The 27,385-nt window shown below is 33.4% G+C and overlaps 1 protein-coding gene across 4 annotated transcripts in view; it reads left to right on the top strand.

Annotated features, from left to right (window-relative positions):
* ARFGEF1 (ADP ribosylation factor guanine nucleotide exchange factor 1) overlaps positions 1-27,385 on the top strand; it is a 155,059-nt gene that overhangs the window by 24,269 nt on the left and 103,405 nt on the right. For all 4 annotated transcript variants that reach the window (XM_056824009.1, XM_001368044.5, XM_056824010.1 and 1 more), the window contains exons 2-9: positions 7,079-7,109; positions 7,711-7,867; positions 9,045-9,191; positions 14,839-15,018; positions 19,017-19,293; positions 21,839-21,949; positions 24,241-24,416; positions 25,233-25,366. In XM_056824009.1, coding sequence (XP_056679987.1) covers positions 14,980-15,018; positions 19,017-19,293; positions 21,839-21,949; positions 24,241-24,416; positions 25,233-25,366 — 737 coding nt within the window. In that variant the 5' untranslated portion in view covers positions 7,079-7,109; positions 7,711-7,867; positions 9,045-9,191; positions 14,839-14,979. The remainder of the gene's footprint in view (positions 1-7,078; positions 7,110-7,710; positions 7,868-9,044; positions 9,192-14,838; positions 15,019-19,016; positions 19,294-21,838; positions 21,950-24,240; positions 24,417-25,232; positions 25,367-27,385) is intronic.

Below are 27,385 nucleotides of genomic sequence, written 5' to 3'. Positions count from 1 at the left end.
GATCAAGGTGATCCAGTGGTGTTAATCAGGAAAAACATTTTATGACCCTCAATTTTTCCAGCTACAGCAATGAAAAGAATAAATATATATATATATATTTTTTTTAAATTTACAAGCACATGGGTGCTTTAAAGTTAGCGAGGTGCTTTACAGTGAAATCTCATTTGATTCTCATAACTATAAAGCAGGTCTCAAAAACAAAATCCAAAAACTACAGAACATTCACTCTCCAGTTTCATTAGGGGACTGATTCCCCAAAACATTTTTTTTTGACTATGGGATGCTAAGAATAAAGATCAGGAAAGGGATTAGAAAAATGCATATGCTTAAAATATAGACAAAATTGAGATGTAAGAAGAAATAAATTAACAAGAGAAAGAGGCTTTAATTTCTTCCATCTTGCAATTCTAAGTTAAATTTTTTTTTAAATTAAAGTGAAAAAGATGAAGGAAAAAATCATCAAAACCTATCAGTTCAATGAAAAAAAAAATCTCATGCAATTTTCTTTTCTTTTTTTTTAATTTTTTTTAAACCCTTACCTTCCATCTTGGAGTCAATACTGTGTATTGGCTTCAAGGCAGAAGAGTGGTAAGGACTAGGCAATGAGGGTCAAGAGACTTGCCCAGGGTCACACAGCTGGGAAGTGTCTGAGGCCAGATTTGAACCTAGGACCTCCCATCTCTAGGCCTGACGCTCAATCCACTGAGCCACCCAACTGCCCCCTCATGCAATTTTCTATACCTATAAACCCTTCTCACCTCTACAAAGGAGTAGTAGATGTCTTTTCATATCTCTTCTTTAAGAATATGCTTTTTCTTATAATTTTGCAACATTAATGATTATTTTGTAATTTCTTTCAATTTATATTATTGTAATTATTTTGTATATCGTTTACTTAGCTGTTGCTACTTTGCATTACTTCACATAAATCTTTCCATGCTTCTCCATAATAATTTTTTTTGTATTTTATAGCACAGTAATGTTCTGTTACATTATGTGCCATAATTTAATGAACCATTCCCCAATTGATGGACATGTACTATTTCTAATTTTTGGCAACCACAAAAGAGCTACTATAAATATTTTGCTGTATGTATGGCCTTTCTTTTTGTCATTGACTACCTTGAACTACAGGCTTGCAATAGAATCTTTGGGTCAAAGAATATGGTTATTTTTAGACATTGTATTTGCATAATTCCAAAGTGCTTTTCATTGTAGCTGTGCCAATTAACAGTTCCTTCCATCAACAGTGAGTGCATTAGTATATGCCTGTCTTTCCATCACTGCTCCAACATTGACTATTCTCTAAGGTATCTTTTAGCTTTTCTTTTCTTGAGTCTTGAGTACCTCAGAACACATTGGACAAACAATGGATTGGAGGAAAGAAAGAGAAAAGGGTGGAAGTAAAGGTACTCACAAGTCATCTAGGTATGCTATGTTAGTGTAGAGGCTGATAGAAGAATTAGCTTGAAGCCCCAGGTTGAGAAATTTAGGTTTCTCAAAAGAAGAAAGAAAGTAGGAGGTCGATCTATACTCTTGCTTAGGAGAAATGACTGAATGGTGAGATGATGGGTTAGGGGCAAGAATGGCTTTGTTTCAAACCAGTGTTAGTTCAAACTAAGTGAAGTGTGAAAGACTGTGGATACCAGGCTCTGGTAAGGTAGAGCCCTAGCCTGGTCAAAGGGGAGGGAACTCAAGTCCTGGTGAACTGTTGTTCCCCTCAATACCGACTTCTAAGGATTGTGATTATATTACTTACATTCTAGTCAGCTTCAAGCTGGATCAAACCCAGGCCAGGACCCCTTTGAAGAGGGCTATTGTGTGACCAAGGTTCTTTCTCCTTCCTACCCAGCTGCTCATCCCGAGTCACAAGGTCACAAGACCAGAAGCCATTGGTCCAGAATAGCAGGTGCAAGGCACCTAGACCTTGGCATTGTTTCAAATGCCAAATATCAGCAACATTACCAAAAAGAACTTTAGATTAAATTGGAAATCCTAGTTTCTGTTTCCTATACTTGTTTCCCTAGCCTAACCCAAAGGTGTAGAGCACCCATTCTTAGACTACACATTGCCATTACATATTATATCTTGCCTTCTTCTCTTATTCACTTTACTCACTTAAAAAAAAATCCATTCTCAGGTAATGAAATGAGACTATGTGAGGAACTCAAGGGGAATAACTAGAGGGCAGCAAAGTCTTTTCTCTTCTCCATAATGTCCACACTTTGCTATACTACAAAGAAACCTGGCCATGAATGTTCCTTGAGAGATGGTACCTAGAGCTTTTGTAACTCTGATACAGCTTTTAGTTTTGTTTTTAAACTTCAGCTGTACATCTAAATGAATGTTCTTCAAAGTAATAATTTTCACAGTGTTTATACACTTACTGAAATGATACCGGTATTATTTATAATGTTGAAAACCTTCAGAGGCAGCTTATGAGACTAAAAATAAAAGTTCATTAATTTATAGACACTCCATTATAAAAACATTTTTTTTCTCTTATCTAGGAAATGTGGCTTTAAGAAGTCAGTCTCTCAGTGTGTACTTATTAAGATCCTACTATGTGTTAGGTACTAGTTTAGTTGTTGCAAACACAGGGAATCAAACAATCCCCACTTAATGGGTTTATATTCTAATGGAGAATATAATAAGTGCATACAAATATAGATAGAGTACAAATATGAAGTTAATAAATATTAATCTACATAATGTAGTTAAATAATTTGGATGGGAGGGTAGTTCCTATCCTTAAGGAGCACATAGTCTAATGGAGGTAGAGAAAGAGAACATGCAAATGACTATATTCAGGCAAGAAAAATAGAGGATAAATTGAAAATCATCTCAGAGGGAAAGAATTGATATTTAAAAAGACTGATAAAAGCTTAGAGAAGGATAATTTTTCCCCCAATACATTTGAAGGAAGCAAAGAAGAGTATTAGGAAGAAGAGAATTCAGGCATGGGGAAAGGGAGAGAATTTCATCTTTATTTTTATTAATCTCTAAAATTTAACATTTCCTTCAATTATTTAAAAACAAAAGGGTTCACCAGACTGCCATGGGGGTTCATAACTCAAAAAAAAAAAGATTAAAGACTCCTGTTATAATGGATGAAGTCAACTATGGAGTAATAAATTATCAATTTATCAGTACTTACTAGAAGTAAAATGTTTAATTTTATGGGAATTTTTTGTTAAAAATAGTGTATGTAACATAAAATAGTTGCTTTTAAAATATTATGAAACACAAATTATTTTCTTATACAAAAAAATGTTCCTTTTATGTAGCTTGAACTACCCATTTATAGCCTTAGGAACATTTTGAGTGTTTGACAAATACATGTTAAATTTATATTTAGTGTTTCAAATCTAAAAATAATATCCTGTCATCAAACATATCTTTTTCTGTTAAAATGCCCATGGTTCAGATTCATTTTAAATGAATGGAGAGCAAAGAACCCCTTTCTTTTTTTTCATGAAGACTAGAAATTTCATACTAGTTTTCATTCACCATTTCCCAAAATTCATCATCCAGTCTTTACAAAGCAGCATCAGCACTCTTAAGTAGTGAAGAAACAAAGATAAAAAACAGCCTTTCCTTTCTAAGAAGTTTAATAGGGAGTTAGAGAATAGCTTGTCTATTATATAAAAGCAGAATTTGCCTTTAGAGTGGCCAAGCTCAAGTTAAATGAGAATTATACTAAAATCTTTATCTCATTTTACAAATGGCTCTGTAGCACTAGAGTGGTAAGTTTAAATCTATTCTTGCTTCTTCTCTAGGGTATTCTGAAGTAGACTGGAGAATGTATATTAAATGGCATTTTAAAAAAATGAAAGCTTTTAATATATGTTAATAGCCAAAATACTTATTTAATGCTTTGGTTTTGTTTTAATAATAATTGTACACAGTAATGCCTTTCAGTTAAAGATAAGTCTTTCAATTCAGAGGAACTTATGAGAAAGAATGCTATCCACATCCAGAGAAAGAACCGTGGGAGTAGAAATGCAAAAGAAAAACATAGGTTCGATCACATGGTTCTGTTGGGCTATGTATGATTGGGGTTTTGGGGGTTAAAAGATCATTTTATTGCAAATATGAATGACATGGAAATAGATTTTGAACAATGGTACATGTAAAATCCAGTGGAGTTGCTTGTCAGCTCTGGGAGGGGAGTAGGAAGAGGGGTGGGAAAAATCATGAATCACATAACCATGGGAAAGTATCCTAAATAAACAAATATTTTTTTTAAATAACAGTTTTTATACTTAAAAGCTTATGAGCCACATCTTTGAAAGGTATAATATGAAACTAAAAGTAAATGAATAATCAAATTAGTATGCACTTAAGCATAAATACACACCAATTAAAAACCTAGGGGGAAAAGTAATGAGAATTTTTTTTTTAATCTGAAACAAGGGAAAAAGATTTAGTGACATTAAAATATTGAAGCATTAAAGTTACCAAAGGGAAAAAATAAATTTTTAAAGATCATATGGCCGTATTAATACTTTATTTACTATTCCAGTGAACTAAATATTGATCAAAGTCACTGCTTTGCCTTCTGGATAAAGGAATTGTTCTTTTTAGCTTGGTCTTAGTACTCAGATTTTGCCCAATCCATAGCCACTTTGACCATAGTATCCTTATCTTTGCCTTCTGAATTGATAGAAATATTACTCTCTATTTTGTTTAATCTTTCATTTTGCCATTGCTACTTTTGTTGACAGCCCCACCCCTACCCCCATTCCCATCCCCCATCCTGACTTTTTTTTTCTCCTGGAACTTGAGTAAAACCCAAATATCTCTGAACCACATTTATTAACCATTATTGTTATTGGAACACATTTGCACAATTTAGCAGGAAGAATGACCAAAAATAGGACATGCTTTATTACCATAATTTACCATTTTATTTAAACTATCATAAAGTATCTTACTTTTTTTCTCATGATATTGAAAACTTGAATGGTAATTTTTTTTCATAATCTGTTTCTTAGATTTTTCTAATAAGGTAAACTTGAATCTTCAAAGAAAACGTTCTTGAATGTTCAACCAAATGCTGAGTGGAATACTTGGTGTAAATTGGGGTGCTGTATTTGCTTGTCTTCATTTTCTGCATTGGGTTCTTGATTTGTATTTTGAAAATCCTGAACTTTCTCTTTCTTTAGAAAAAGTTATAAGAAAATGATCATTGTTTCCGATGAATAATGTTTGTAAATGACCAAATAAAATAATGTTTTTTAAAAAAGTTATGTAATTTATATATAGCTTACAAATATGTCTGTATAGCTAAGAAAAATATGGGTTTGGAATTCAATTTCTGTAAGTAATTGCCATTGTTAATCCATTTGAATAATTGTTTTTATCATTGGGAAGCAATATTTATATTTCTTTTAAAAGCTTGATACTTTGTACCAAAAAAACTACATCTGACACAAGGCCTTAGATATGGTAGGACTTAATGCATGTTTGCTAAATTTGAAATTGCGAGGAAAAATACCCACCGCACAGGTCCTTTTCCATCACAAAAAAAACTAATTATTTTAAGAGAACTTTGATTTATAAGGGCCAACAATTTACTTCAAATAATGTTTATCCTATATATTTTAGCATATCTAGTGTTAAAAGATTAATATTGATATATTTTGAACATTTCTTTCAAACATTTGATTTTATTCAAATAATCTCATTTTGCTGTTGCAAGTGAGATCTTTGTAAAATGCCAAGTTTATGAGCTTTAGCTTAATAGAACAACTCTTCCCTGAAGCAGTGATTATCTCAATAAAACATGAAAGAGCTTCTGTCAATCAATAAGCATATATTAAGTGCCAGTACTATGCACTGTACTAGTCCTTGATTCATCAGTCAGATGGAATTGACCCTCAGTTTCTTTATCGTTAAAAAAAAAAAAAGCCAGCACCTGGGTTAAGATGATCACTAATGCCCTCCCAGACTTTTAAATACTAGGATTTTATAAGTATTTTAAGGGTTAAAATAGGGGTTTTGTCAAAATAAGAGAGCAGCTTTTAATAATTTGTTTTAATGAGAATATAGTAAGAGTTGTAAATTAATATTATCCCTTTAAGTCAGAGAAAAGAAAATTTCTAGTAGCTTTTAACAATGAACAATTTAATTTCAGTAGTGATAGTAAAAGAATATAGTAAAATGAATATAGTAAAGGAGAGAAATATAGGAAAGGGGTAGAGAGAAAATTTCCTAATGTCTATACTAGTTATCCTCTATCTATAATTACTACCTAAAACTGCCAATATCTCTACCTATAACTGCCTATAACTACTGCTAATAACAACCACCCCATAAAGTTCCAACCCAATAGTGTTTAATCCAACTCCAGTTAGGTCTGTCAACGGAGACCAGCCACCTTCCAACCCAGAAAAGGTCAAAAGACCAAAGCCAAAAAAACCCTCTCAGTAAGCTCAGGCCTGCCTTTATATTCCAGCAACTAAACACCAACCACCAACCCAGCACACTCCCAGCAGCCAACTTCCCCGCAACTGATAGCCCAACCAACTGATGCTGGCAGCCTTTTATACCCTTTCTCTACCTCACTTCCTGTCTCTATGGCTTCTACTTCCTGTCACTGTGGGCTGATTAATACATATCTCTATGGTAAGAGGACCTCCAGTTCCCCCATTAAATTAAAAAAAGGGATAAAGAATTCCTTTTTACAGTATGTACTGTGTACCCACTATGTTCTTAGAAGGGGATATAAAAGAATATATGGTGGTTATTTAACATTTTTAAGGTGCTAACTATCCAGTTGAGAGCCAGGGAACTCAAATTGCTTAATTCTCTGAAGTATGACAGTCATTAAAAAAAAAACAACTAAATTTACAGTATTCATAATTGTATATAATATCCTAAGCAGCCTACATTTTAGCTATCTATTTACTTGTCAACTCAGATTGAATCATAGATTGTTTTGTGTGTGTATGTGACAACTATAATTTCCATCTTTTGTAAGAATTTAAATTATAGAATATTAAATTATAAATTTCTCTGATCTGGTTTCTTTAATCATATATTTGTAAATCTAATATGTGACTTTTCTTTGCAGAGGAAATAAAAGCTGAAACTGAAAAACAAAGGTTAGTGATTTATTTTCTATCTTTGGTAAACTTTGATACTTTTTGTAAATCTTGGCCAAATAATTTTTAAGAAATTAGCATGACTTCAGCCAGGATAGCTTGTATATGTCATTTCTATAGCAATTATATGATTTCTTTTTTTTTTTTTAATTTGCAATTTTTGGAGCTTGTAGCAAAATGGGGATTTTTTCCACTCAAAGTATTTCAGTCATTCTTAGAAAATGTATTAGATTTCTTTGCTACTAATGCCCTATCTCTTTCAACATTAGTTTCTCAAAGGCTTGCTAATTTATCGAAGGACAAATAAAGTAACTTATATTTTTCTCAAAGCATTCTGACATAAAGCTGATTAAACGTAGGAGAATTGTTTTATACTAGGGAAAATTTGAATTTTGGAAGAACTTGGAATAGGGAGTCAGAAAATCTAGTTCTGGTCATGGCTTTACCACTAACTAGTTCTATGATCTTGCCATTTAACTTCTCTGAACCTATGTTTTCTCACTTAAAAATGGTAGATAATCATTAATTTATATTTTTTAGTGTTTAAGTTTATCTTTATAATACCTATGATGTTCTAATCTAAATTTTCTTTTTTATTTAGTCCCCCTCATGGAGAAGCAAAAGCTGGTTCAAGTACTCTTCCACCAGTGAAATCGAAGACTAGTTTTATCGAAGCAGATAAATACTTCCTACCATTTGAGCTGGCATGCCAGTCCAAATGTCCCCGGATAGTTAGTACATCCCTAGATTGTTTACAGGTGTGTATAAAATAGTATTATCTAGAGTCTATCCATTTTAATTGTGTATCTAAACCATCAACCACAACTGATCATTCTTACTGCTTTCTTTTGCAGTATCCAAGAACAATGAGCACATTTTCAGCAGAAACAACAAAGTTCCGTTTATTATTATAAATAAAAGATTGGTTAACTGAAAAGACGGAATTTTGATTATTGGTATTGCTACTAAAAATTATTGACTCAACCAACAATATAGCTATATGAAGCACAGTATGAAACTGAATAGCTATGAAATTCTAACCACATTATTTACTCCAACACTGTAATGGCTTTAGTAAAGCTATAATACCTGAAACTTATTTTTATGATTGATATTAGTTAACCTGGCATAACCTTTCAGAGCTTCAGGTAACTCCAATATTGTAAGATGCAGATCTACATTGGCAGAGGGACTTTACCCACTGGGAGCTCCCCTACAGTGAGTGACAAAATCAGGAATCCAGGCCCCCAAAATAGTTGATTAATAAGTGATTTGCTATGGTCCATGTGTAGAAATCAATCCCTCAGGAAATGCTAGGTCCAAATTTAGACTAATTAAAGCTTTTAAGGATATGGTTTTCATTTTAATAGGAAAACCCAAATTTGCTTAAATGTCAATTCTTTCTATTGTCTTTGTCCTTTTGGTTCAAATCCACATTTTCAGAGTACTTTCTGCTCCATTTTAAGCCTTATTTTATTGTAATTCTTACAAATGAAAATACTTATATATTTGTATTGCCAGTAGAAATACTTCTTCTAACATATATATCTCAAGTTTGTACTATGGCCATCAAAAAAACCAGTGTGATCTTAGGTTATAATAAGAGGGCATAGTGGGAACACCTAGGTGGACTCAGTGAATAGAGCAAGGCCTGGAGTTAAGAGGTCATGAATTCAAATCTGGCCTCAGACACTATCTAACTGTGGGACCCTGTACAAGTCATTTAACCCCAATTGCTTCTGTTTGGAACTGATACTCGGCGTTGATTCTAAGAGAGAAAGTAAGGATTTTTTTTTAAAAAGTAGAATGTTTGGTAGTTATTGTCATTACTGAATATAGCAGTTTAATTTAAATAATAATGAGGATATGCATGTATGTAGTTAGAACATTTTCTAACTCTTTATTGAGGATTGATAATTGTCTTTTTTCCTTTAGAAACTTATTGCTTATGGACACTTAACTGGCAATGCTCCAGATAATACTACTCCAGGCAAAAAATTAATTGATAGAATTATTGAGACAATATGTGCCTGTTTCCAAGGTCCTCAAACAGACGAAGGAGTCCAGTTGCAAATAATAAAGGTAATTGGTAACATTAAATTAATTGAGAAGTTAATTCTTATATTTGAATATTACTTCGTTGGAATTGTATCATACTACTATTCGTGGTAGTCAAGGTTTCACTATATCAGGTTCTTTTTAGTCAGCCTTCAACCTGTTCTTGGACTATTAAATCTGGTACCAAAAAGGCATTAATACAAGATATTCTCTCTTTAAGGCCCTTATCAGTCTAACATTTTGGCATAGATTATAGTTCTCTTTAGAACTGAAATATTACAGTTGCTCACCTCACAATCAACCAAATCTCCATCTCTTGGTACTCATCTCTATCCCTCAACACTTATCCCTTTTCCCCAGCTTCCATCCAGTTCCTTGCTTGAGAAATATATGCGCGCGCGTGCACACACACACACACACACACACACACACACACACAAACTCCATTCTCATTTACACCCTTATTTCTACTCTTAGAGCCTCTAATCTAGGCTACTATAGGAGCTGTTACCAGTGAAAGTTTAGTTTCCACTGTCTAAAAGATAATTAGGGAGTCCTGATCCAGTGCTTATTAACACAGTGGTTGGCACATGGTAAATGATTGATAAATGTTAATTGAATGGTTAAGGAGGCCTAATACCAGGATCCGTAGTTAATTGAAATATATTTTTGGCATCCAGATTTGTTGGTACTCTTGTTCTTATGCAAAAATGTGTTGTAGTGAAAGATGTTTAGAAACAGTACTATGTATATACTATTTTTCAAAAATGTGCCTTATAGTTTATAGAGTTCTTAAATATATTTATCTTATTTTAAACTTACCTGTTTAGATCAATGGTTCTTAACTTTTTATGCCATATGCCCCTTTGGCATTCTGGATAATGAATTCCCTTCTTATAATAATGCTTTTTAGTGCCTTAGATAAAATACATAAATTTTAAAGGATACTACATACACTTAAATACAGGCTGTCTATCCCAAAAGCCTCCGTGAATTCATCTATTAAGAGCTTAGAAATGTACGGAGACTTTTAGGGACATCCTGTATACTTATCAAAATATTTTTTTAAAAAAGGTCAGGAACTTAAAACTTTTAAGCTTTAGAGATAAATTTGGTGCAAGTATTATCTCAATTTCATAAATAAATCAATTAAAGCTTAATTTATAATACTTAACTTTGAAGTTTAGAGGCAATTGCATAGAGCTTTGGGCTTGAAGTCAAGGAGATTTGGGTAACTATCTCACATTTGATATCTATACAGTTGTATGTCTATGAACAAATCACTTACCTCTCTGAGTCTCATTTTCCTCATCTGTAAAACTAAAAATATTATTTGTATTACCTATCTCATGAGAGACACCATTAAATAGTGGATAGAAGGCTGGCCTTGGACTCAAGAAGACTTTCATTCAAGTCTACCTTGGATATATTCCTAATAGTATAACTATGGGGCCAGTTACTTTAACTAACCTTAGTTACCTTCAGACCATTCCCTGAGGCTAGAAGTTACAAATGACTTGCTTATCTCCCTCGTGAAGGGAGTTGCCACACCAAGAATTCCATATACTCATAAAATCATAGGTCCAGACCTACTTACTCCAAATCCCATGCTGTTTCCACTTAATCACATTGGCTTCCTTATGTTTTACAAATGTAGCAGTCTTGTCCTTGACTGCTGTCTTTTCTCTTAGTATAATTCTGGTATTTTAACTTCTTTTGTGGTAACTATTTGGTCTCAGTTAATTCTTTTGACTTTTATCTGTTTCATTTTTCAAAGTCAATAATAGCTAGATGGCTAAGCCTAAAGTCCTGGGTTCAAATTTGATCTCAGACACTTCCTCTCTGTGTGACCTTGGGCAAGTTACTTAACCCCCATTGCCTAGCCCTTACTGCTCTTCTGCCTTAGAACCAATACATCATAAGATGGAAAGTAAGCCCTCAAAAAAAACAAATAAATAATTTGTTGTTATAAGTTTAGAAGAAAAACTATATCATTCATCTATTTACTTTTCTTTCTGTCTGGATAGTTCAGTCTTTTGAGTGGCTTTAGCTTTCATTGAGAAAGATTGATGGTATTTGGGGATTTGGTATGGTTACTGCAGACCTTGGTATAATCGGTCAGGAACCTCTCTTACATTTGCACTTTATTAAAGACATTCTTCGTTTGTTAGTTCTTCCAGAAAATCATGATATTGATCAACACATTCGGCATACAATCTCCTTGTTTTATGTGTTAGTTTATATTAATACTGAGGATCTTCAAATGACATCATCTCTGTGACTATGTCTATCCAAGGAATTTGTGTGATCCTATGGATTCATGGAAGACAAATCATTGAAAGAAATCTTCACAGAATCAAGTGCTTTCTTGTAATCACAAGAGAGGTAGTTTTGCATAGTGGACAGAGTCAATCTTGGGTTTAAGCCCTGCCTCAGACTCATAAACAATGGCCCTGTGATCCTGGAGAAGTCCCATAACCTCTTAGTGCCCCAGGCAACTCTCAAAAACTCTTTAGTTTTAGAATAGTTGAAGAGACCTGCAATTGGAGAGGGAGTTTCCATACGAGGCTCTCCCTAAACAAATGTAATTCCCTGATCAAGGCTAAAAAAAGATAAAAATGACCAAAACTTTTAACCTTTAATTCAGTCATGTGTGGAATATCTTTATTTTGTAGATGATCAAAATGAAACCAAAAGAGCTTAAGTGACACATCTAAGCACACACAGCTACTAAGTAACGAAGTCAGGAACCAAATTAGGGTCTTTTGACTCTTTAAATCCGCTGTTTTTTCCACCTTTCTTTGCTTCCTCCTTATCCTCTGGCTTAGATGGTTTCTTATAGAGGAGGCTAGAAATATAATCACCAGTATTTAAGATAGATTCTTTGGGAAAATAAATTCAAGCTCCCAAACAACTGATTTACAGAAAAACTTTTAGAATACCATCCTTTGGTAAGGTTGGGAACTACCTACAGTGGTATTGAAAAGAGGTCTCTATGTTTAAGAATCTAGAATGGTGGATTACTCTAGTTTTCATTATTTGCACATTATAGGTATTAGATAAATATTTAATGAATGAGTGAATGTCTAAATATGTAAAAATTTCCCATGATAGGCTACTAACAATGGGCTTGGAGGTCCAAAAAACAAAAACAAAACAAATTCTAAAAACACAATAGAAGCTGACATGCAAAAAATATAGTTCCAATATTATTGGTGAATCTTCAAAGGAAACTTAACTTGCTTATAGATAATCTAGTACATTCTCCCCGAAAAATCTATTCCTTGTCAAAAACATTCAACTAAAGGAAAAGATGGCTTTTTTTTTTTTTTACAGAAATAGCTTTCTACAGAAATAATATAGCTTTCTGGGAATGTATCTGTACATGATCTTAAAAATCTTTTATGTAAATTAAGTACATCTGACTTATTTTTGCCACTCAGTATAAATCTTGAATATTTCTTATTAACAGTTTTTAGTCTTTTGAGAATCATTGTAAAATTCATCTAATACATAGATTTTTTAAAACATTTTTGGGGCATGGGCCCTTTGGAAGTCAGATGAAACAACACCTCAGAATAATATTTCTAAATGTGTAAAATCAAATATAGAAGATTATAAAGTAAATCAATTATTGAATTATAATTATATCACAATTGGGGGGGGTTGTTCTTTTTAAAACCCTTATCTTCCATCTTAGAATCAATACTAAGCATTGGTTCCAGGGTAGAAGAGCCACCTAGCTTCCCCCCAATTTTTTTTTTTTTAATGTTCCACAGACCCAGGTTAAGGCATCCTCATCTAACTGTTCTTAAGAAAATTTATTTTTTCCAATATTCCTTCTTTATCTGCATCAAGGCTAATTTCACACATTAAAAATATGTATTATGTTTTCATGTACTTAATCATGTTATATACTGGGTATGACAGGGTAATAGAGACCTGAACCCATTTCTCTATCAGTTTGAAATCTGAAGGAAACAATTACAGGTAAAAATATTAAAGATATATAGTAAGCAAAGGTGAATATAAACTAAATGTAAGAGTTTATATTGGTGTAAGTACTTTACAGTTTGCACACACATCAGGATCTTTGGCATCTCATTTGATCTTCTTAATAATCCTGATGGACCAGACATATTCCTATTTGCTGGTTTATAAACTGGTTCACAGACATGAAGATACTTTCCTAAAGTTTTATAGCTGATGACAAGTCAAGGACTGGAACCAGGCATTCTGATTCCTTTTCAAGAGCATTTTTCCAATATACCATATTGCTGGGAAGAGAGTTAGCTCCTATGGAAAAGATTGTTATCTTTGTTACATGTCATTATTAATTTTATGGCTTTTATCTATGATATATCTAAACCTATATAATTAGTGCAATTCTATTTATCACATATTTGTTGAACACATATGAATATGATGCCAATGTAGGCATTGTGCAGGATTAAAAGCAAAAAAGACAGTCAAGTATCTATTAAGTATTTACTGTGTGCAAGACACTCTGCTAAGCATTATTTATATACTCAAGAAGCCTGTGAACTTGTAGGGAAAAAGACAGGCTCACAATTATAACACAAACCTAAACATAAATCTCAAGAAGTTCAGTCACAGTGACATAGGGTAATATAATGTTTTCATGTGTCTCACATATTAGCCTGAGGTTCTTTTTGTGAGATAAAGAATTGTAAAGAATAAATGAGGTAAGTAAAATAAAGCCTTGTGGGTCGTGTCACTCTTTATTTTAAATTCTTCTTACCACATATAATTAAATAACTCGTGCACTTCACATTGTCTAATAACAACTATGGTAATTAAGGTGCGCATTAAAAAAGTCATAACCATGTCTGTCTTCCAAATAGTGAGAATGTGAGGTTTTGTATTGTTTAAAAACATAGTCATGTTTTATGGCACTTTAAGTTTTTTCAGCCCTGCCTCTGTCTTAGGTTATATATACAGAATATTGTACTTTTGGAGGAAAATTGTTTATGAGACAGCTCTTGCCCTTTAAAACATAGTATGTTGGGACAGCTAGGTGGCTCAGGGGATTGAGAGCCAGACCTAGAGACAGGAGGTGCTAGGGTCATATCTGGCTTCCGACACTCCCTAACTGTGTGACCCTGGGCACTTAACCCTCATTGCCTAACCCTTACAGCCCTTCTGCCTTGGAAGTAATACACAGTATTTATTCTAAGATGTAAGTGTTTAAAAAAATAGTATGTGTAATTTGATTTAAGAAAACCAATATATCCATTTCACAAATGGATGTCAATAATTATTTTACTAAAGAGTTTCCCAAATCTGTTATACTATCATTTATTTCCTGTCACTAGAACAAAGAAGTAGGAAGGGGGTGAAGAAATCAAGACAGAAAGATAGACCCTCCCTCTCTTCCCCTGTACCCCCTTCTACAAACACCCTGAAATCTGACTACCTTTTCTTGTAGTAAATTCAGAAGAGCCACTTTCCTCCCCTCTCAAGGAGTTAATAAAGGTGGAGAGAGTGGGGTTGGGTGCAAGGGGGGCGAATTTCTGCCTGACCCTATCTGCTAGATCTGTTGCAGTGTTTGAAAGTTTTAATTTTCATACAAAATATACATAAGTGTGTTTTGTGAAGTAACTTTAGAAGCAGAAAAACATTATTTTAATAATATTCTTTGTTTTTTTAGGCTTTGCTTACTGCAGTAACATCACAGCACATAGAAATTCATGAAGGAACTGTTTTGCAAGCTGTAAGAACATGTTATAATATATATCTAGCAAGCAAAAATCTAATCAATCAGACAACAGCCAAAGCTACTCTTACTCAAATGTTAAATGTTATATTTGCACGAATGGAAAACCAAGCAGTAAGTACTGAAATTTATTATTAAAATGTGCAATATGAGCACATGCCAAATATAGAATTGAAAATACAATATTAAAAAGTTATTTTTTATCAGCTTTATACATATCCACAGAGATAATCTCTCATTTATAATTGAATGATTGACTGACTCATAATTTTGGATACATTTTATTTTCTTTTGGCCTGCTAATAAAATATGAATTTTATTTTAAGTTCCTTATAATAGTGGCTAGCCACTTCTTACTGTTGTGATTCTCTACAATAAAATCATAGGTCCAATAAGAACAAAAGAAAAAATTAAAAACATATCTAATTTAATAAGATAAAAAGACAAGAAAACCAAGTTAACTAAAATTAGACTTCAAAAAAAGAAATATCACAAAGGAGAAACAAGAAAGTCATCAGTGGATGGTTTATATATATAGTCCTGTGCTAATAACATAATGAACATCTTTTTTAAAATAGATAATTACTTACAAAATTATGAAATTCCAAAATTAAGTGAGTAAGCAGTTCAAAGGGGAAAAAAACACATTAATAAGTATCTTGTGGAGAGAATCCGCTAAACCCCATCATCCTAAGGGGTTTAAAGAGTAAAATTGGAGCTCAAACAGTAAAGGGGAAGATTCATATCCCTCTTAAATGAAATTATTTTGTATTTTAATGTTTATATAGTTTGCATTTACATATATGAACATGTAGTTTTCCTCCAATAGAACATTGAAGGGAAGGATTGTCTCACTTTTGTCTGGAATTGCAGCTCCATCAGTACATCATTAACTGCTATTTACTAAGCACCTCCTATTTGCCAGGCCCTATGCTAGGCTCTAGGGATTCAGGTACAAATAATTAAAACAATACCCACTTGGCAAAGAACCTATATTCTAATGGGGAAGTGGCTGATAAATATACATAGCAATATAAATATAAAGTGAATAAATGCAAATATATATTTGGGAAAGAACACAGTAGCATTGTGGAAGGATCAAGAAAGGGTTCCTGCAAGTGGTGCTTGAACTATTTCTTCAATGTAGAGGGAATCTCTGAGGCAGAAGTAAGGAGAGTATATATTCCAGGCATTTGGGAGAGCTAGTGCAAAGGCACAGAGAGGAAAATGGATTATTATTGATAAAGGACCTCGAGAGAAGTCCAGTTTGACTGAATCACATCATATGTGAAATGAGGTAAGTTAATGGCCTGTTAGGCTAGAAAGATAGGTTGGGGTATGAAGGGCTTTGGAAGCTCGATAGAGAAGTTTATGTGTTTTATCCTAAAAGGCAATAAGGAATTCACTGGAATTGGTTGGTCACTTGGTCAAATCTATATCTAAGAAAAATTGCTTTTGGCAGTGGTGTGAAAGAACATTTAGGAAACTATTATTATAATATAGGTAAGAAGTGATGAGGCTTTGAATAAAGATGATAGCTTATGAATAGAAAGAAGAGGCCAAATTCAAGAGATATAATGAAGGTAGAAAGCAAGATTTAATCACTGATTTTCATGTATAGGGTGAGAAAGCATGAGAAGTTGAGGATATTGCCAAAATTATGTACCTGGGGGACTGAAAATGGTAAATAATACCTTTCAGAGAAAAAGAAAAAAATTTTGAAGAGGGGAGATTTGAAAGAAATTAATACAATTTTGTCTGTGTTGAGCTTATGATGTCTATAAGATATCTATTTCGAAACATTCATTAAGCATCAACATGACTGAAGTTCAAGGTACAGATTAGGGCTTATATATGTATTTGTCTATGTGTATATACACATGGATCAGAGTCTATATGATATGCATAGTGATAATAACGAAACCCATAGGAGGTTATGAAGTCAATAATAGTATAAGAAAGGAGGGGTGAGAAACTAGGACAGAACCTTCAGGAAAATCTGGAGTTGAATGGAATGATATGGATGAAGGGCCAATAAAAGAGACTGAGTAATGAATAGATTGGTAGGAGGAGAACCAAGCAAAAGTAATGTCCCCAAAACCCAGAAAGGAGAGAGAGAATGGTCAACATTATCAAATGTAGCAAATAGGTCTGTCTGGGAGGCCTGAGAAAAGACCAGATGTGGCGCTTAGTAGTATATGCTTAATAAATGCTTTTTGATTAATTAATTAGGTAATAGGCTCCTAAGACTAAAAATGATGCTACAATTAAAATTAAATGTAAGGATAAATGTAAAGTTCTATGCTTAGATATTTTTGTTGTTGTTTTCTTTGTAATGTTATGTATTTTATGAATTTCAAAAGATTACTCAGGAGTCCATAGGTTTTGCCAGACTGCCAAAGAGGCCTATGACACAAAAAAGGTTAAGACACACACAGACTCTTCTCTCTCTCTCTCTGAGGAAAATCAAATCAAGTCAGTTTCTTTTTGTCCTGTTATTTTATTTTCATTTCCAAAGTCTCCATTTGCCTCACCCCATTGAGAAAACAAAGAAAAAGAAAGCCCATTGCATATATGAATAGTCATGAATTCCCATATAATTAGCTATCTCTAATTTGTTTTTAAGTAAGAAAGAAGGAAAATAGCATATTCTTCAACCAGCTCTTTAAGTCCATTGCTTCTTTGGAGATGGAAAGCATGTTTAATCATATTTGGGCCTTTGGAAAATGTGGTTCATCCAAGTTCCTAAATCTGTCAGAGTTGATTGTTTCCATAATATTGTTTTATTATATAAATTATTCTCCTTGTTCTACTCGATTTAGTTTATGCAAGTCTTCCCAGGTTTTTCTGAAACTGTCCCCTTCATCATATCTCACAGAATAGTAATATTCCATCAGATTCATATACCATAACTTGTTTAGCTGTTCCCCAATTGATAGTTATTCCCTCAGTTTCTAATTCTTTGCAACCAACAGGGAGTTGATATAAATGTTTGTACTTATGAGTCCTTTTCCTTTCTTTGATTGCTTTAGGTTATCTACCTAATAGTGAGTCAAAAGGTTTACACAATTTAATACCTATTTAGTCATAGTTCAAAATTGTTTTTGAGAATGGCTGAACCAGTTCATAACTTCACCAATAGTTATGCTTAGTTTTCAAAATAAAATGCACACACACACTCAATAAATATACTAGTACAAAATGGAGAAACATAGCAAGACAATCAGTCCTATGAATTTTAATGGTTTTTAATTTCAATACAAGTCAGCTGTGATATGGCAACCCAAAGAATTACTGCTCTGCTAGGTGGCATTAAATGAACTCTAGTGTCTAGCTTCAGAGAAGGTAATAGTTGTGCTATGTATACCCTTTCTCTTTTCCATCTGTTATATCTGTTTTCAGTGTCACATTGTGGGAAATACATAATTAATCTAAATTTGATTCAGAAGAGAACAGAACTAGTAGCAGTTTATGGAAGTTACAGAGAGGTAGATTTAGACTTGATTTAAGGAAAAACTACCCATCATTTAAAATTACCCAAAATGGAATGAGCTGCCAAGAGAGGTAGAGGATTCCTTTTCATTGTTCAAATAGAGGCTTATTGGCCCATTATTAGAGATGTTTGTGGAGAGAATTCTGGAAGAGGTACAACTTTAAATAGATGGCCTACCAAGGTGCTGTCCAAATTCTTAATTATGAGTATATCAGAGTAGACCTTAGAAATCATCTAGTCCAACTCTCATTTAGAAACAGGCTCAAAAAGGTAGTGAAAAGCCTGCTGACACATAGCCAGTAAGTTTAGTCCTGGGCCACAAGCCCAAGTGTTTTAAGATTCTACCTCATGATTAAGTATTCCATTTTTGATTGAAGTTAAAAAAAAAAACCTAGAAGGAGCAGCAAATCAGCTATTACTTTGGCTTGCTTTAAATATTTTGGTGTTATGTTTATAGTCGCCTAATTTTGGTTTCCAATTTTGGGTCTAAGGTGGAAATTTATCATCTCTGTTAAAGCTTACTGTTAGCCAAACTTTGTTTTCTCCAAATTCTAACTCATTTGTTTTTAATAATACTTTAGACAGTGAATGGCAGTTTTCCACACTTTTCTGTTTTCAGCTGCAGGAAGCCAAACAAATGGAAAAAGAAAGACATCGTCAACATCATCATCTCTTGCAGTCCCCTGTAAGCCATCACGAGCCTGAATCACCTCAGCTGAGACATTTGCCATCTGAGACTGTTGATACTTTGCCCCAAGAACATGAAGGGGAACTTGACCCCCACACAAATGATGTGGATAAGAGCCTTCATGATGATACAGAACCAGAAAATGAATCTGACATTTCTAGTGCAGAGAATGAACAAACTGAAGCTGATCAGGCTACTGCTGCAGAAAGTAATCTAATTGTGAAAGGGAATTTGAGGGAGGCATGTGGGTAGGGCTTAGAGCTGTGGGTTTCATAAATAGAAAACACCTCTCACACTTGGAAATGGTGAAGAAATATTGGGGAAAAAAATAAGACTAATATGGTATTAAGTACAAAATAAGGCAAATTTTATCCCATATTTATGTGCTATAGAGCCATTTCTAGGAGATTTATGCATCTCTTTAAAGAAGGTTGCAAATACTTACAGACTATATGGAACTTTTACTCTACTGCAATAGGTTCACTGCAAATAGCAAAACATTAGGAACTTTTTCCAAGCATGTCTGAGAAATAAATCAGTATGTTAACATCATGAGAAATGTAAAGATGAAATGAAAAAAAAGTAAAAATCAGGAAAATTTTAAGTGCAGATATTTGATGAGACTTAGTTAATTTTTAAATTTTTCTTTATTCAGTAAACTTATATAGCAACTAAAGAAAATTCCCATTTTTTCCTCTCAACTGGTCTTTCTATTCTAGAATTAGGCCAAGTATATTGCATGACTAAGTCTATTTAGTACATATATTGGTTCTAATTATTTTTGTATAGACATCCACATTTTGATCCTGTTGCTATTCTCTACAGCTTCAGCTTGATTGCTTAAACAATTGCTCTTAGCAGACATTACCTAGGCCTATTAGTTAAAAGGTCATTTTTTATGTTATATCATATAGTAGATAGGCACTGTTATGCAGTGGCTAGAGAGCTATTCATTGGGTCAGGAGAACTTGATTACATGTTCCATGTGTGACAAAGACTGTGTGACCTTGGGCAAGTTACTTCATCTCTCAGGACCCCCAAGAACTGTACACTGATTGTTAGGATAAACCATTGGGAGAATTGGGTAGGGTTCCCACTGAGAATTCACTACTTCAGTGAAATCACTGGTCGTGACTCCATAAAATTATGCTCTCAGCTGTGGATTATATGCCAAATCGTTTCTTTTAGTCAGTGGAAGAGACCATTGATAAAGTTATTTCAGGATGACATCTAAAAATATTTTTATTATTGAAAATGCTCATGTTTAAATATAATTATTCTAGGAATTCACACAACTTAAAACTAAATAGTAAATAGCACTCTATACATTTTCACTTCTTTGGTTCCTAATCAATCCATTTCATATTCTAACTACTTTTTGAAATTGGACTGTATCATCCCACCCATTGATTTGAAAGGCTAGATCTGGATTGAGTAGATCTGGATTGTCCATGCAAATTTTAATTAATGAAGGAAATATTTATTGACCTTCTTTTATGTACAAGGGGCTATGTGGGATAAAGAATTATAGAAGGCATTTCTACATAGGTGCTGAAGGTAATTATTTTATGACTTTGAAAATTTTTCTTCTAGGGCCTGTCTTAAAATAAAAATTCTGTTAATCCCTATAAAAATTGGAGTAGATGATGTCAGAAGTTGGAAGTAATATTTGCTACTTGTTAGTCTGGAAAGTAAATATTCCACCTTATATGAGCAGTAATTGACTAATTCTCTAGTCATCTGTATGCACAGTGACCTTTTCTATAAAATTACATTAATTTCTCACTTATTAGACTTTTGGCAATTTCAGCCATCTAGAATGTGGCAGAAGAAAAAGACCTCACAGTGGTGAGAAAAATAGCTGTTGAAAAACCTATTCTACTGAGGCTTATTAATTTGGAATTGGGTATTAGAATGAAGTTACTTAGTGATCTGCTTTCCTCTGGTTAGCATCATTTCATTCGTGGTTATTGCAAGCAATAGTGAGGTGAGTGAAACTGGTAGATGGTAGATGGGGAGGGGGGAAAGAACTGTTAAAATAAGATAACAAAATAAAGAGAATAAGAAAACATGCTGAATAATTACACTTATTATATGAGGGAAGTTGATGTGCAAGACAGCAGAATGACTACATATTAAAGTCATTTAATGTTAAGAGCTAGTAAGATAACACACCTCAAAGCCTCTGAGAGCATGTTCCAGTTCAATATAATGTTGTTATAAATGACCAGCTTTTATCATCCAGGAGAGGTTGAAAGTTGTCCCCTATATTAAGGAAGAAAAGTGTAATTTATTTTACCAAGTCACACGCAAATTTTTTAAAATGTTTTGATTCTTAAAAGGATAAAATTAAATTATACTTTGGTTTGGGAAAAAAATCTCCCTAAAATAATGAACATAAATTGTTTCATTTAACTTAGTAAACATTCATCAAGAAATTTAAGTGTTCTGCTTTAGGTGTTGGGCCTCACTGTAACAGAATTCAGTAGGGGGAAATTTTTTTTAAGACCGTTAAGTTCATAATTTTAATTCATTTAAATTACTATTTGAAATTAGCATTCTGACCTGTTAGAACATTGTTAATTATTAGCTACATCTTTTTTTGTGTGCTTATTCATTGTTTTGCCTACCTTAGATTGTATCTGCCTTTGAAAAGTATTGTTACCAATTAAAAATGCTTTCTGATGTACATGACTCTAAAAACCCATTTCTAATATTTGAAGTAACATCTTTTGAATTTCTTTATTTTAAAGCATTATCTAAAAATGATGGATTATATGATGGTGAAAACAACGACTATGAAGATAAGGCACAAGATATTGTGCAGAGTATTGTACAAGAAATGGTGAACATAGTTGTTGGAGGTATTGTACTTAAAACTAGTTTATATGTAAGCTATCCATGTGGAACTTTATTTGAGTAGAAAGAATGTTTTTGTATTTTTTGATAACTGTAAAAAATATTCAAATTTTATATTATTGATGATAATGAATTTTTGTTCCATCAAGGAGAAACAAATTATACATCTTTTAATATTCCATTCTTTTCTTCTCTTATGTGTTCATTATTTTTATAAATCCATGATTTTCAACCATTTTCAATTTGTGATAATTTTTTTAAGTTTGAAACTTTCCTCTTAGATATACTAAAAAGATTTGCCCCCACCCAGCAGCAGACTCACTATTTGCTGAGAAAGCTAAATTTAGATTTGCATTAAAAAAATAACTTTTGAAATCAGAGCAAATTTGATTTTGAGAATTTCATTGTTCCTGTTGAGATTACCAGTAATTTTCCTGGTAGTTGAAAAACTGATTAGGAATCAGTGGTATAAAATATTCTTTTTAGCAGATGTGGACTTAATTTATTCTGCTTTTCTTTACTATTTTCAAAGACCAACATGTAATAATAATAATAGCCAACATTTCAATAGTACTTTTAGATTTACAAGAATCTTTAATGTATTAATTAAATCATTTGAACACTACAACACCCCGTTGAGGTAAGTGCTGTTGTTATCTGCATTTTACAGATGAGGAAATTGAGGCTTAGAGAGGTTAAATGACTTGCCCATGATCATATAACTATTAAGTATCAGAGGCAGGATTTGAACCTAGGTCATCTTGATGCCCAATCCATGGTTTCTTTCATTTCATGTGGTTGATGCGCAGGTACAGTTGTACTATTAAGGTGGATGTTTGAAATTTCTTAATTTTTAAATTAAATTTTATTTTTTTGAGACTGAGTCTTTCTGTCTCATCCAGGCCAAAAATTCAATGACCATTCATGAGCCTAATCTCACTGCTGATCACAACACAGTCTTTGACCTTTAGGTTTCTGACTAAGGTTAGTTTTTCTGGGAATTCACTATGTTTGTGCCAGACAGTGCAGAAACCCAATTGGCTTTAATCCTTATTATAGCCTCAGCCTCTTTAGCAGCCAAGATTATAGTCATGTGCCACCATGTCCCACCCTAAATATATTTTCAAATGTAAACAATATTCTAAATGATTATTTGATTCATAGGACAGTACAGAAAACTGGATTTAACTTAGGAAACCTATCAGATTACCTTAACCATAGTTTTCCATCAATAAATATTGAATAATATTTCTGAAAAATATGATTCAGTACCATTTCAAGTTCCCTTAATCACTGCTTATAACAATATTTCTGTGAAACTGTTCCTTCAGAGTTCTTACTCCAGACCATAGGAACATTTTTGCCTGCTGCCCTAGAGCTACTATTAAATTGACTGCCCCATCAGTTTGGGGGGATTGGGAACTTGGTAGATCTGGTGCTTCTATGAATTTACATTCAAGAAGGAAGCTGTTTTTGGTTTGGTTAATCATTCTTGTTTGGGGTTAAGATTCAAGTTTACTGCTAATCCCTTTGTATTTTTTTTTTTAATTTTTTTTTAAACCCTTATCTTCCATCTTGGAGTCAATACTGTGTATTGGCTCCAAGGCAGAAGAGTGGTAAGGGCTAGGCAATGGGGGTCAAGTGACTTGCCCAGGGTCACACAGCTGGGAAGTGTCTGAGGCCAGATTTGAACCTAGAACCTCCCATCTCTAGGCCTGGTTCTCAATCCACTGAGCTACCCAGCTGCCCCTCCCCCCCCCCCTTTTTAAAGCCATTTTTAAGTAAAGGTCTCTGAACATTCTACTGAGAATATTTTCATTTGCTAATTTGTCTGATAATATAATCACTCTCAATTATCAAAACAATTAAAGTTGTTGACTAGATAGCTGAAAAAGCCCACTAATAAGAAATTTAAATTATCTTTGCTCTTCTAATGATTAACTTTTCTTGATATTTCATTTATCAAAATGAAACTATTAGTAAGTTATAATGGATAGTACTATAATAGATTATAATGTAAATTAAAAGCTTGCATTTCCTAGATAGTTATTGGTTTTCTTTAAGACTTCCTAAGGCAAGGTAAATATAGTTAAAGGTAATCTTTTTTCTGATTTTTTTCCTAATAATCAAATCATAATCTACTGTGGAACCCATTGGGTTTGTACAGCAGCTATCATTTATTTAATACTGCATTTCTACTGTTTCTCTAAGAATATGCTACTTTTAAATTTTTTACTCCAAATCATTTTAAGGTTTGGTATATTTTATACATTTTTTTGTTCATTTTAACTCTTAGATATGGGAGAAGGGACTGCTGAAAATGCAATTGAAGATGGCACCATTGGAACTTTAGAGGATGGTAGTGACAGTGAAAATATCCAAGCAAATGGTATTCCAGGGACTCCAATTTCTGTTGCATATACACCATCCTTACCTGATGACAGATTGTCTGTCTCTTCCAATGATACTCAGGTAAATGGAAGAATCTCATTGATCTGCTGATCTCACAATTCTGATGTTGAACAGTGGCTATAAGAAATATCTTCAGTAGATCTTTTACTGGCATGGGACTACTTTTTCTTTTTTCCCCTTGCTCCTAGGATTGCTTCTTGCATATAGTAGGTGCTTAACAGATGTTCGTTGAATTGAATCAGATGATGCCTGGCAAATGTCATTTTGGCAAATTAAAGTTTTTGTCATTTACTATAAATTGACCTAGCAGTTTCTGTAATATGTTATTAACTAATTTGTCAAATATTCTATATTATGAAATATAAAGTATTTGGGGAAAGAACCTGAACAGATTCTTAGGGAAACCCATAAAGCCAAAAGGGACTTAGGGACTTAGTCTATTCTAAAACTCCTTACCTTCGGGTAGGTAAGCCTAAATTATTTTAATTCTATAACAGTGAGAGATCCTCTGAGTCCTTTGTCCACTAACCTCTTAAAGAGATTCTTCACAGAATTCAGCCAATAAATTCATCAAGCTAAAAATACTCAACAGTAAGTAAAAATTGGAATAACACAAACTGTCTAAAATGTAATATAAGTTCTAGGACATGACATAGCTTGTGTTTGTTAAATGAAGATTTTCTTTTGTTAACAAGAAGAGAATCTCAAAGTGGAAGTGAGTTGCTGTAGTTAATTTAGTGTGAAGGGAAAATATTTTAAAGGATACTGTGGTAGCATAGCATTTTTAAAAAAATATTGGGAATACAGTCACATTTCTCTAGCTTTCAAAAGACAATTTTTCACTGCTATATTTTAATAATATATTACCTTATGTAGGAATCTGGAAATTCTTCAGGACCTTCACCTGGTGCTAAGTTTTCCCACATTTTACAAAAGGATGCCTTTCTAGTATTCAGGTCATTATGTAAACTGTCAATGAAACCATTGTCAGATGGACCACCAGACCCAAAGTAAGTTATTAACTGTTTTCTTGATTTAATAATGATGTTTTAAACTTAGGTTACTTAAATTACTGGATTTTATTTTGTTCTCTCTAGGGCCCAATTAAGTTAGAGGGAAAAGAAGGCTCAGCAAACATGGCTCTCCACGCAGGTGGCTGGGAAAGTAGACTTCAGAAAATAAGATTAGGTTCTTAAATTTCAAGTATAATTATTACTATAATATTTACCCAATGAGCATTAACTACTTTGAGTTATTGTTGCCTTCTGCTTGCTGTGATATTTGATAAGAGAGCTGAATTTGAATGGTACTTTATTTTGAAACCCAGCTCTACCACTTGCTATCTGTGTGACCTTGAGCAAGTCACTTAAATACTCTGGGCTTCAGTTTCTTCTTCACCTGTAAAAAATGAGGGGATTAGACTACATTATAAGGTTGTTAGATCATAGATTAAGAACTAGAAGGGAACTCAGATGAGTGAGCCCAACCTCCTCATTTTACAGATAGGGAAGCTGAAATTAAGAGATTGTCCCACGGTCACATAAGTGGTAAAAAGAAGAGCAAGGTTTTAAACCCAAGTACTCTGACTCTATAGTCATTTTTTTCCCTTTGAACATGACTTCTGAGGTCTCTTTCAGGTCTAAATCTATTATTCTATCACCTACTTAATCCTTAGGTCTCTTGTCCAATTACTGTTTAACATTTTCTGAATGCAAATCTATTTACATCTCCTCTACTTTTGCTAATTGATGCTAGAGAAGATCATATAACCATGATAACTGATTACACCACAAATTTACTTAAATTTGATAATCTCACAGGGGTCCTCTTTGTTGTAGGCATTTTTTAAAATCTTTGATAGATTCTCTATTTGGTTTGTCATACCATCTGTTCCAAACATTATCTTCTCAAACTCCACCTATGGCACCCCTTCTTCTACCTGCCTAGCAGCAGGCTTCACCTCACAATTTGCTGAGAAAGCTGAGGCTGACTATTATCACCTCTCACCTAAGAACTTCAGATTTTCTCAATATTATTCCCATTTTTCCTCCTGTGAATCCCTCCAAGCAAGAGGTAGTTCTCCTTGCCAAGGGCAGTCTCTCTACTTGTGCCCTTGATCCTGTCCTTTTCCAATGCTCCCAGGAGTAGATATCCATTTGATCATTTTCTATCTCTCTTTGATTTTTAATCACTCTTTCCTCACTGACTCCGATCTCACTTTCTACAAATATGCCATCTCTCATTCAGTCTTGACTCTACCTTCCCATCTTCCTCTCAAGCCATTCATCCTTCATCTCATCCATATGGGTGCAAAATTCCTTGAAAAAAACTGACCATACTCTTTGTTCTGACATCCCATTCATTTCTCAATTCTTTGAAATCTGGTCTTTATCTTTGAAATTGGACTGAAACCCCTGTCTCTAAAGGCACTAACATAATCTTACTTGCCAAATACAATGTCCTTTTTTCAGTCTTCATCCTTCTTTAACTTCATCTGCATTTTGACAACACTGCCCAATCAATTAGTCAGATAGCATTTAATAAGTGCCTGTTAATGTGCCAGGTATTGTGTAAAATGCGGAGGAATACAAAGAAATGCAAAAAGCATTCCCTACTTTAAGAAACTCAACATCTTATCAGGCTGACAACATGCAAAAAAACTACATGCAAACAAGATCCATACAGGATAAATTGGGAAAGCAGAAGAAAAAATACTAAGATTTAAGAGGATTTGGAAAGGCTTCTTATAGTTAGTAGGATTTCACCTGAGTCTTGAGGGATGTCAGGAGGCAGAGGTAAAGATGAAGAACCTCTGTTTCAGTCATGGAATATAGTCAGTGAAAATGTCCAGAGTCAGGAGATAGAGTATGAAAAACAACAAAGAAACCATCCAACCTATACTAGATTAAAAAGTATGAGTAGGTGGCAGAGTGGATAGAGCAATAGAAGATGTTAGAAAACTTGAAAGGTAGATAAGTTTATGGAAAGGTTGTGAAAGGCTTTGAAATCCAAACAGAATATTGTTTAAT

Source organism: Monodelphis domestica, chromosome 3, assembly GCF_027887165.1.
Source record: "Monodelphis domestica isolate mMonDom1 chromosome 3, mMonDom1.pri, whole genome shotgun sequence".
In the NCBI taxonomy this organism is placed as follows: domain Eukaryota; kingdom Metazoa; phylum Chordata; class Mammalia; order Didelphimorphia; family Didelphidae; genus Monodelphis; species Monodelphis domestica.
Note: the sequence above shows the minus strand (reverse complement) of the source record. Positions and strands in the feature narration are given on the sequence as shown.